The following is a 10,583-nucleotide window of genomic DNA, read 5'->3' as shown; positions in this document are numbered from 1 at the left end:
GGAACATACTCCCTCAAAAACATATCCGAGAACCGAGTCCATGTAAGTGAAGCTGCCTCAGCCGGACTGTCCAAGTCATAAGCACGCCACCACTAATAGGATGCTCCCTAAGCTGAAACGTAGTGAAAGAAACCCCACTCGACTCTGCTATGCCCATAATACAGAGGATACGGTGGCACTCCTCTCGAAATCCCTGAGCATCCTCTAACGCTAGGACACTGAATGTAGGAGGGTGACACTTCTTGTACCTCTCGAGTCTACACTGCTCCTCCTCTGAAACTGCTGCCCTATCCTCGGGCTGAATTGGGGCTACAGGTGGCACCGGTATAACCTCTGGAATCTGATCAAACTAAACCCGCTGCTCTAGGGTGCGGGCGGCAGGAGTCTGTGCTCCTCCCCCGGACTGAAATGTGGCAGGATCAAGGGGAATCAACCCTGCGTGAGCTAGAGTACTGAACATGCACATGAGTTGTGCAAGGGTCTCCTGAAGAGCTGGTGCAGTAGTAGTAGGAATCTTAGGTGCTTGCGCTCCGACTAGAGCTACTGGTGGCTCCTCTGTGGCAGCTCATGCGGGTGCTCTGGCTGCACCACATGGACGTCCTCGACCTCTACCCCGGCCCCGGCCTCTGGCGACTCTAGCAGGAGGCGCGGGTGCCTGGTCATCTCCGGTTGTACATGTCCTCACCATCTGTGAGAGAATAGAATATAGAAGTTTAGAACTTTGAAGTACACAAATCTTCACACAACAAGGAATCAAAGAAGTGTAACTTTCCTAGCAGTTCCATAGCCTCCCGAAGATAAGTGCAAACGTCTCCGTACCGATCCGCGAGACTCTAATAAACTGGCTTGTGACTCACTACACCTAAAGAACCTAGAGCTCTGATACCAATTAACTAATTTAACGATGTTATTTTATTTTAAAATATTGAACTCAAAGTGTTGCATATTATATATTGTGATTATATTAATATGAATAGAAAGTACGAAAATCAGTCCTTTATATAGTAGATGTTGAGAAAATACTCTAGGGGGTAACTTATGTATTTTATCAATATAAAATAATATATATACACACTATCATATCTTTTTTTATTTTTTTTTAAGAAAAAGAATCTATTACACAAAGAAGGAAAGGAAAAGAGACAAAAGACAATGAAAAATTGTACCTATATTTAAAGCCCGTTAGTATTGGCTGAATTTAAGTAGCTTTTAGGTACCAAATGCTAAAAAATACTTTTAAGTAGTGTAGCTTAATTTTTCAATAAATAGTTACATAAGTGATGAAGGTGAAGATAAAAAGTTTGATGTGTTTGATAAAATAATTATTTTTTCTATCTAGATTGATCGAATACCCTTAAAACTGTTAAACTAAAAATAAGCTTATTACTGTAGTATTTTAAATTTTAGATTAATTCAAATACCCCAAATTACTATGAGTATCATTAAGTTATAAGCTGATTAGATACACTTATTTTAACAAATGCATAGGATTTATTTACATGACATAATTTAAATACGTCAAGGAAAGAAATTACAGCTTGTGCAATTTAAATTTTTGCTAAATCATCACAAGCAAAAGAGCACAAAATTACTGTCTTTCTTTATTCCCTATGAGCAGAGGAGAGGATAGAACGATAATGGAAGCAGAAAGAAAGAAAATGGAGTTAGGGTTTTTAATTAAGGGAAGGGTCTAATTTTATTTGCCACGCAATTAACCCTAAACAAACCCAATGCTGGTGAGATTATTGGAAACCCTGTCCCTCTACAGATTTTTTTTGTTTGTGTGTGTGTCTTCTTGAGATGGTATCTATATAGTGAATGCAGCAATCAGTTTATTCAGTTGCGGATATTTAGAACAATGAACTCTAGTGTAAAGCCTTCATTTGTTGTGATGAAAGCAATTGGATGAATCACATACATTCTAATTTGGGATTAAGGTGTAGTTGATTGATTAATTCTTGTTATCACATTACAGTATTAAAGCTTCATACATTGTAGCTTTCTTTTTTCCAGAATATGCTTGCTAATATTAGAAAATCTCAGGGCCTCCCAAGATATCATAGCAGACACCATACATTTGCACATTTCTTGCTGCCATGTGACTAAGAGGTCACGGCTTGAAATGCTTTGGCGTAACGGGTAAAGTTGCTTTGGCGTAACTGGTAAAGTTGTTGCCATGTGACTAGTGGTCCACCCTTTCCCCGAACCCGCACATAGCGAGAGCTTAGTGCACCAGGTTGTTTTTTTTCATTGACGATTGCTAACATTTGATGATATCTTACTTGTTTGAGTTCATTACAGTATAGTATAGAAACAAATATGTGGAGAATGTGTTTATGCAATGACAGCAAACTGTTACAAGGCAGATATCAGCCAAACTTGCTCGGGAAAAAGAAGGGTATATTCACCTGTCAAAAACAAAGAGAAGAGATGTCCTATATTCACACCTAATATTAGTCGAATTATCATTGTAGAACCCACGGAAAAAAAGGACATCAACGTGAGAAGCTAGCTCGTGCAAACGGTGAACCAGTAACCAGCTAATATTTTCGTAGAACACTAGGCAAATATTTTATCTTGAGAGGCTTGCTCATGCAAATGTTGGATATGTATGTGCTAATAGAGAATCAGCAAAAGAAAACAATCAAAAAAGAAGAACAACAAAAGAAGACGAGTAGTACTCTGCGGCACGGCCTTGCTATTCATTTAAAGCTCCCCAGCGTACACTACAAACATAACGGTAACTGCTTGAGGTAAAAGCTCATCTAGTTTAGATTAAAAACGAGAATTCACCGGGAAAATCAACCGTGTGTTCGGCTTGTATCTCCCTTCCGCAGAAAAATCAAAACAGGCATGATTATGAAATTTGGAAACCAATTCATAGACAAAGGTCATGAGTGTCGGGGTCCTATTTCTTGGCGCCAAAAATGGGCAATTGGGCGCCAAGGCAGGCAGTTGGCATAAGAATGCTTGGCACGTTGAAGGAAAATGTTATCTTGAAGGCAGTTGACATAAGCATGCTTGTACTCCTTTTGCAAAGTATTAGTTGGTGTTTTCTTCTGACATGACTGAATGTGGTAAGTTTTCAGCTAATTATATTCTTAGTGTTGCATTAGTTATGCGGAGATTATATTTTCTTATATGGCTAATCAAACATTGTACTGATGCGGCCTAGCTAGCAACGCCATTGTGTTATTCTATAATGGATTTCATGCGAAAATTATTTTACTGATGTGGCCAATCAGATGATCCCTTAGGGTACCTGTAATAACTTTTGAGAGAGCGTTAAATTGAGAATCATTTATTAGAACAGTTAACTACTTAATGTTACAGGGAAAAACAAACTAGACACAGTCACAATAATTATCTTGCACATGTAAAAGAGTTGTGTCGTAGCACTAAATAACTCAACAGATATCTAATCAAGTTACTAAAATTCAAGCTTCCACTTCCATTAGATGCGGCTTCCATTCATTCTAGTTCTGATATTTCTCTCAACTCTTCTCTAGAAGGGCATTCCACCAGTCCAGCTCCTACGTGGGTGGTGTATCTTGCTGTAAAAGGTGGAGGGATAGTTAGATTGCTCCCATCTCCTTCTAGCATTTGAGTAACAACTTTGATGGAGGGTCGATCCGTTGCATTCCACTGGATGCACCAAAGTCCTATAATAGCCAATTTCCTTACAATTATGATATCATCATCTTCCTCTATCCTGATTTTCAACTCTTCTCCTTCATTCAACTGTTGATGAATCCACTCAGGAAAGTTCACTTGGCTATTACTGGCCTTTGCGTCAAAATTCTTCCTTCCTCCAACCATTTCATGTAGCATCATTCCAAAGCTATAGACATCAGATTTATGAGATGCTTTTCCAAAATTGCTGGATAATACTTCTGGTGCAATATAACCCATGGTTCCTCTAGCTTCAGTCATGGTTACAGCACTTTTCTCTTTAGAGCATAACTTGGCAAGACCAAAATCAGATATCTTTGGGTTCAAGTTATGGTCTAACAGAATATTTTGGGGTTTGATATCGAAATGAAGGATTTGTTGGTCACATCCTTGATGAAGATACTCCAGTCCTTTCCCTATACCCATAGCAATATCTTGAAGCTTCTTCCAATTAAGGATAATGCGATCTTTGGAACTTGCTGGAAAAATGAGTTTGTCAAGTGTCTGATTTGGCAAATATTCATACACGAGAGCGTTTCTGAATCCATCAGCACAATAGCCAACTAGGCGAACCACATTGAAGTGGTGGATTTTTCCCATTGCTGCAACTTCATTAATAAATTCTTCCCCATTTCCTATGGAGTCATTTAGCACTTTGACAGCAACATGAATTTCATTAGATAGTGTTCCTTTATAAACAACCCCGTAAGCTCCCTCTCCCAATCTTTCCTGAAACAGATTCGTTACCTTCTTAAGATCTGCGTAAGTATATCTAGTAGGCCTGAGAGCTCTGTAGTCTTCCAGAAACTTTTCAACTCTCGCTTGATTCTCTCTTTCGATTTTGCTTGAGCTATAAAACTCATAGAGTGCCAACATAATAATTCCCAAAAGAATAAGACCTAGAACTCCACCTGGAACATTTCATCTCACACATCATACAGAAGGCAACTCAAATATGTAAGGTAGAAAAAGATTATGCAAAAACTCATACAGTACATACCTGCAATCAGTGGTTCCTCTAATTTGCCAGCTGTCAGAATCAAATTAAAATTTGTTATGGCAAAGTGAAGTACATAATCGTTTTGTCAAGATAGTAAACATTGATGCATCCAAAATTTTGTTTTCCTGTGCTTACACCAAGATAGTTTGGTTTGACGTTGAACATGTATTAGGCTGGATTTCAAAACTGTGACCTTCGTATTCAGGAATCGGAGTTACTGCACTCCAATCAAGCTTGATGTGATTTTGATTTCAAATATTTAATTGGATTTGTGTAGTCTAATTGGGGACTTGGCTTAGGCTAGTCTAAATGGGTTCATGTTCTCTTCTATTTCGTGTCTGTTGTTTGTTTTTTAAAGTCATGTAAGTGAATCCTGTTTCAAGCTGACTTTTCATTAATCTTAATAGTATCATGTAAGCCTATTTGCAGTTTCTTACTGGCAGGAGAAGATAAACCGGAATAGAAAGTAACCAGGAATTGGAGCTGTTTTATTTATGGACATCTACGTTTCTCTTTTGTAATTAATTATGCAATCAAAATTCAACTTTGAAATGAGTTAATACCTTTTGTAGTGTATGGTCGGTCAAGACACTGGGTTCTCAGTTGCTTAGTATAGTTCTTGAAGCCACAATCCTTTCCAAGACCTTCACAGTAGCTACATTTCGGATTTGACCAACGGAGTTGAAGGTAATTGTTTCCCATACTGTAGGGAACAGATGGAATTTCGAGAATCTTTTTGCAAGTTGCAGGGGGGAGTTCATCCAAAGACCATGAGGAGTAAATACCAACTATTGCTTTGTCAGAGGCACAAGGTTGTTGGCCCCAATAACCTGCTGTGATACCAGAACATTTGAAAACTGAATAGTCAGCTGGTGAATAGGGTTCATCAGTTAAAAAGAAAGGAGATGTTGATAAATTAAGGTGGACTAGCTTAAGAATAAGACAACGTTCAGGATCATAAAGGCGAATCTGCTGAAACATATAATCAATTTCTTCAACAGACAGTCTAACTGAATTGGAAAGGGTGAGTATAGTTTTGTTTTTGCTGTCACAAAATAACTCGAATCCAGGATAGCCACAATATTCGGGCTGATGTTGAAGCCTGAAGGGAAAATGAAGGCTAGGGCCATCACTTCCACACCTGGACTCTTTGCAATCATATGCTCCTTTACCGGCCATAGCAAAAAATACTATGTTGATGAGAAGTAAGTGCAAGAGGAAAAAGATGGTCATCTCAACTGGAAGACCTTAAAAATGAAGCTTGCAGTTGTGCCAGTGGCAAATACCGAACTTCGACAAGTCTTGCATTAATCTGTTTAAAGGGCAGCACGGTGCACAAGGTACCCTGCTTTCATGCAGATCCGGAAAGGGCCGCACCACAAGAGATATGATTTAAATAGCCTACCCTAATGCAAGCATTAATATGTTTGTCAGTACTAAAAATAAAAATTTATCTCCATCCATGGATGACTGGAATACAAAGACATATGTCACTACAAGACTTGGATCCTTGTGTAGAATAGATGACTTTTCTTGTTGGACTAAAAGTCAATATTGATGTATCTTTCTTTATTTGAATATGGGCTGATTAATCTTATTGGTTGATCTGTCTACACTCTACATTATCAAGAAAAGTCTTCCACCCATAATTTGACTTGTTAGAGTGAGAGATGTAATGACTCTTTCTTTGTGAAGACTTGGACTTTTGTTTTATTTAATGACTTAATTTTCTAGAGTCTACAGTATTAAGATAAGTCTTGCATCATTATTTGACTTATTAGATGACTTATTAGAATGAGAACATACTGACTCTTTCTTTGTGAAGACTCGGGACTTTTCTTTCAGGATTTAATGACTTTGTTTTACTTTCTTTTGCAACAGCATAATTGGTTTTCTGTGGGCCAAGAAAAGGTGAGGGATGAAAAATTGATCTTCTTGACTACTACTTGCAGTGTTTTTGACCAGTGCCGAAAAGGGAAATACCCAAAAACAAACACACAAAAAACATGTCTGGAGGAACCAAGTTTCTTTCAGTTCTTACAATTCTCATCTTCTTGCAGCTCTCTGACACCCCATTTGCCGAACAGAACCAGCAGTGTGCACCTTCTAGTTGTGGGCATATTAAGAACATCAGCTACCCCTTTCGATTGAAAAATGACCCAAAGCATTGTGGCGACGAAAAGTATGAATTGAGCTGTGAAGGGAATCGCCCCATATTCACCATGTTTATGACAAATTGGAATGGGTCCCTGAACTACTATGTGCAAGCCATCAATTATGATAACTCCACTATCCGCCTTGTAGATCCTGGTATAAGAGAACAACTTCTTTGCTCTCTTCCTCAGCATTCAATTACGTTTTACACTCTCCCTTTTCAATTTGGTTTTACTAAACCTGATGGTTCTTCTGCTTTTTTAGCTGTGCCAATCACTATTTTCAGCTGTCCATTTGCCATGAATTCTCCCGCCTTTGTGGAAATCACTAATTGTCTCAACAAGAGTGATGCTTCCAAGGGACACGCCTATGCAGCCATGGGCAAATTATCACCATCTAATTTGAGAGTGGGGTGTACTGTAAACCTCATGTCAATGACTTCATGGCCTATTGATGATGCAAATGTTTATATTTCAATCTTAGGGCTGCATAATGCTTTGGCATATGGGTTTGAACTTTCATGGTTTCGTGACATTTACTGTAACAAGTGCGGCTTTAATTTTGGTTGCGAAGGTGAAAATTCAAGGGATGTTCGCTGTGTGGATTACACCTGCAAGGTTTACAATTTTAGATTCTTCAAAACCGTATGTGGTAAGAATATTCCTGATGTCTTGCCAGAACTTAAGACGTTTTTAGCATTTTTTTCTATGTAATATGTAAAGGTCTCTCTCATTCATTTTCTCACCCTCTCTCTCTATTTTGTTTTTGGGGGGGTTCTTGGATATGCTCTTTGAACAAACACAATCAAGTTACTCAAAGACATGTTCTCCGTGTTCTTGAAAGTAAGCACTCGTTCTATTGTCAATTCTGGTTGTATACATGCTAGGATTATATAAAGGGTAAATAGTTGCAAGTTGAGATTAACTGTGTTATTAATTGTTGGTGGTCTTGCAGGCTTCATTCCATGGATACTTCCCATATTTGGTAAGCCACATCTGTTTTCTTTAAAATTTATTGATTCTTAGGAAGAGAAGAACTGAACTACAGAACGCTCGACTTGAAACCAATCTAAATTAACACAGACTGAATTCCTTTTTATGTTTCATTTCATATGACAAAATTTGACTACAAGCACAGGTAAAATTATCATTTAATTAATATGTTATATTATGGATAGTAATAAATAAAATAGAAAAGTAATAGTTGAAAAATATCCCAATTTATGTTGCGGACTCACGTTTTTAGTCTGTAATAAGAATGTTACTTTCTTATTTAAAGACAATTTAACTTTAAACTTCTCATTTTATCATTAATTAATTTTTTTATATTGACAAAAATGTCTATGGTTCGTTTTATATCACAAATTCAAAAGTCTTTCTTTCTTACCTAAACATTGTTGCAGTCAAACACTGCCACACAAAAGTCTTACTTTATGATGGTTGCATACAGGGGTTAGTGCTGTGGCAAGAATCGTACTACTCCCATGCATATTTGTGTTTCTAGTGATTGAATTACGAAGAAGGCATTTGTCGATCTTTGATGCAATTGAAAGTTTCCTACATAGTAGAAACAATTTCATGCCCATTCGATACCCGTACTCCAGCATAAGGAAGATGACTAGGAATTTCAAAGAGAAACTAGGCCAAGGAGGTTATGGTTCAGTATATAAAGGCAAGCTTCAAAGTGGTCCTAATGTGGCAGTGAAGATCTTGACCAAGCCCAAAGCTGATGGGCAAGACTTCATCAACGAGGTTGCCACAATCGGAAGGATTCATCATGTTAACGTGGTACAACTTATTGGCTATTGTGCTGAGAGATCTAAACGTGCCCTCGTATATGACTTCATGCCTAATGGATCACTTGACAAGTACATCACACCCCGAGAAGGAGGAACTCTACTTAGCTGGCAAAGAAAGTCTGAAATTGCTCTTGGAGTTGCTCGAGGTATTGAATATTTGCATCGAGGTTGTGACATACAAATTCTACATTTTGACATCAAGCCGCACAACATACTTTTGGATGAAAATTTCGTTCCAAAAATTTCTGACTTTGGTCTTGCTAAATTATACCCCACGGATAACAGCATTGTTACTCTAACAGCAGCAAGGGGAACAATCGGATATGTAGCTCCAGAACTCATCAACAGAAGCATTGGTCCTATATCTTATAAGGCAGATGTTTATAGCTTTGGAATGTTACTGATTGAGATAGCAGGTATGAAAGGAAACTCGGCAGCAAGAGAGGATATGTCAAGCCAGTATTTTCCACATTGGATCTATGATCAATTCGACAAGGAAAAGGAAATTGAAGTACTAGACGAGACGCATGATGATGAAATGATCATAAAGAAGCTAACTTTAGTTGCTTTGTGGTGCATACAAATGAATCCACTCGATCGTCCGTCAATGACTAAAGTAGTTGAAATGCTTGAAGGTGAATTACAGGCTTTGCAAACGCCTCCTAGGCCTTTTGAATCACTGCAACCATCTCCGTTGGAATTCAATCTGAGTTCTTCACTAGGTTCAACTGAGTCTATGATTTTGGTTGAGAATTGTTCTGATTCTGCAAAAGTAGATGTAATTATTGGTTGACATGTGAGTACCACAAACTGTAACTTCACATTATGTAATATCTTTATGTAACTTTCTATTTTTGTCTTTTATGCCTTTATGTGTAAGGAACATGGATTTTGCAACTTAGAGTAATGGGAGTTGTAAAAGAAAGTGTGGCTTTCCCTATGACTTATTGTTCAATCTCCCCAAATTGTTTATCTCATGATGAAAGGATGTGCCAGATTTATCTTTTCAGAAATGTGCAAATAGCAGGAGTGATTGTCAGGAATGGCCCAAGGGCTTGGTCTTTAATTATTGTATCATTTTTGAATGTATTTAAACAATAATCACTAGACCCGCGTAGCTCTTTTGTAATTTCTTTATCGGATCGGTTGAGTTTATGCTATATTTACTTTACCTATATTGTTAATTGTCCACAAGCTCTACCCTATTGGCATGATTTTGTGATTGTTTGTTCACCTAACTCTACCAAATCGTCGTAACTTTATTTTATCTGCACTCGACATATCTATTAAATTATTCATCAAAACCTACCCGATAACATAATTTTCAAGTGCAACCACCCCAAATTTGCTCGAAATGATCTTAAATTAAAAACAAAGCATTCAAATACTAGTACAAACGATCCCATAATCAAATAACTCCAAATTAAGAAGACTCACTTTGTCTTTTTAAACACTTTCAAAGGACTAATAATGGAGTTAAAATCACTAAATTATTATAAACCAAAAGTTTAAGTATAAATAATCAATACTCAAGTGATTTTAACTTCAAATTTTATGCTCCAAAATTAAAGAATTATGGTGTTATTACCGAAGAAGAAGAGACGGAGAAGAAGGAGCTAAAAGGGCAAATATATAATTTGGCACACAAGAAAAAGATGAGGAGTTTTCAAAGGACCAACAATGTAGTTTTTAGATTTTTAAAGGAAATGACTAAATTATTATAAACTAAAAGTTTAAGTATAAATAATGAATACTCAAATGATTTTAACTTCAAATTTTAAGCTCCAAAATTAAAGAATTATAGTATTCTTAGCGAAGAAGAAGAAGAAATAGAGAAGGAGCTAAAGAGACAAATATATTATTTGGCACACAAAGAAAAGATGAGAAGTCTATTTATTAAAAATTATTAATTACATAGACATTCAGCTAAAACTGGTCTTTGGAGGACAACCACATAAT

General features: G+C 37.2%; 2 protein-coding genes across 5 annotated transcripts; one reads left to right on the top strand and one right to left on the bottom strand.

Moving 5' to 3' along the window:
* Positions 1-3,285: 3,285 nt before the first annotated feature.
* Positions 3,286-6,103, bottom strand: LOC104243283 (rust resistance kinase Lr10-like). 2 transcript variants are annotated; one of them, XM_009798456.2, is made up of 4 exons: positions 5,920-6,101; positions 5,236-5,505; positions 4,673-4,702; positions 3,286-4,583 (listed from the first exon to the last, which is right to left on the bottom strand). In XM_009798456.2, exons 2-4 carry the CDS (start codon positions 5,372-5,374, stop codon positions 3,472-3,474), a joined length of 1,281 nt encoding a protein of 426 aa, XP_009796758.2. In that variant the 5' UTR covers positions 5,375-5,505; positions 5,920-6,101; the 3' UTR covers positions 3,286-3,471. The 2 variants fall into 2 exon arrangements, with proteins under 2 accessions (XP_009796758.2, XP_009796757.2); XM_009798455.2 differs by having other exon boundaries at positions 5,236-6,103.
* Positions 6,104-6,519: 416 nt separating this feature from the next.
* On the top strand, positions 6,520-9,609 carry LOC104243282 (rust resistance kinase Lr10-like). 3 transcript variants are annotated; one of them, XM_009798453.2, is made up of 5 exons: positions 6,559-6,982; positions 7,091-7,477; positions 7,636-7,668; positions 7,781-7,810; positions 8,276-9,609. In XM_009798453.2, exons 1-5 carry the CDS (start codon positions 6,679-6,681, stop codon positions 9,415-9,417), a joined length of 1,896 nt encoding a protein of 631 aa, XP_009796755.1. In that variant the 5' UTR covers positions 6,559-6,678; the 3' UTR covers positions 9,418-9,609. The 3 variants fall into 3 exon arrangements, with proteins under 3 accessions (XP_009796754.1, XP_009796755.1, XP_009796756.1); XM_009798454.2 differs by having other exon boundaries at positions 6,561-6,982; positions 7,400-7,477; XM_009798452.2 differs by having other exon boundaries at positions 6,520-7,477.
* The last annotated feature ends 974 nt before the right edge of the window (positions 9,610-10,583 follow it).

This window comes from Nicotiana sylvestris, chromosome 9, assembly GCF_000393655.2.
Source record: "Nicotiana sylvestris chromosome 9, ASM39365v2, whole genome shotgun sequence".
Taxonomy (NCBI): domain Eukaryota; kingdom Viridiplantae; phylum Streptophyta; class Magnoliopsida; order Solanales; family Solanaceae; genus Nicotiana; species Nicotiana sylvestris.
The sequence above is the reverse complement of the archived record's forward strand: the minus strand, read 5'-3'. Positions and strand labels throughout refer to the sequence as shown.

Coding starts and splice junctions, on each gene's coding strand:
- LOC104243282 (XM_009798452.2), top strand. CDS start 6,679: ATGTCTGGAGGAACCAAGTTTCTTTCAGTTCTTACAATTCTCATCTTC. Junction 7,669..7,780: donor TGTTCTCCGTGTTCTTGAAA/GTAAGCACTCGT, acceptor GTGGTCTTGCAG/GCTTCATTCCATGGATACTT. Junction 7,811..8,275: donor ATGGATACTTCCCATATTTG/GTAAGCCACATC, acceptor GGTTGCATACAG/GGGTTAGTGCTGTGGCAAGA.
- LOC104243283 (XM_009798455.2), bottom strand. CDS start 5,905: ATGACCATCTTTTTCCTCTTGCACTTACTTCTCATCAACATAGTATTT. Junction 4,703..5,235: donor CCGACCATACACTACAAAAG/GTATTAACTCAT, acceptor TGATTCTGACAG/CTGGCAAATTAGAGGAACCA. Junction 4,584..4,672: donor AGAGGAACCACTGATTGCAG/GTATGTACTGTA, acceptor GAAATGTTCCAG/GTGGAGTTCTAGGTCTTATT.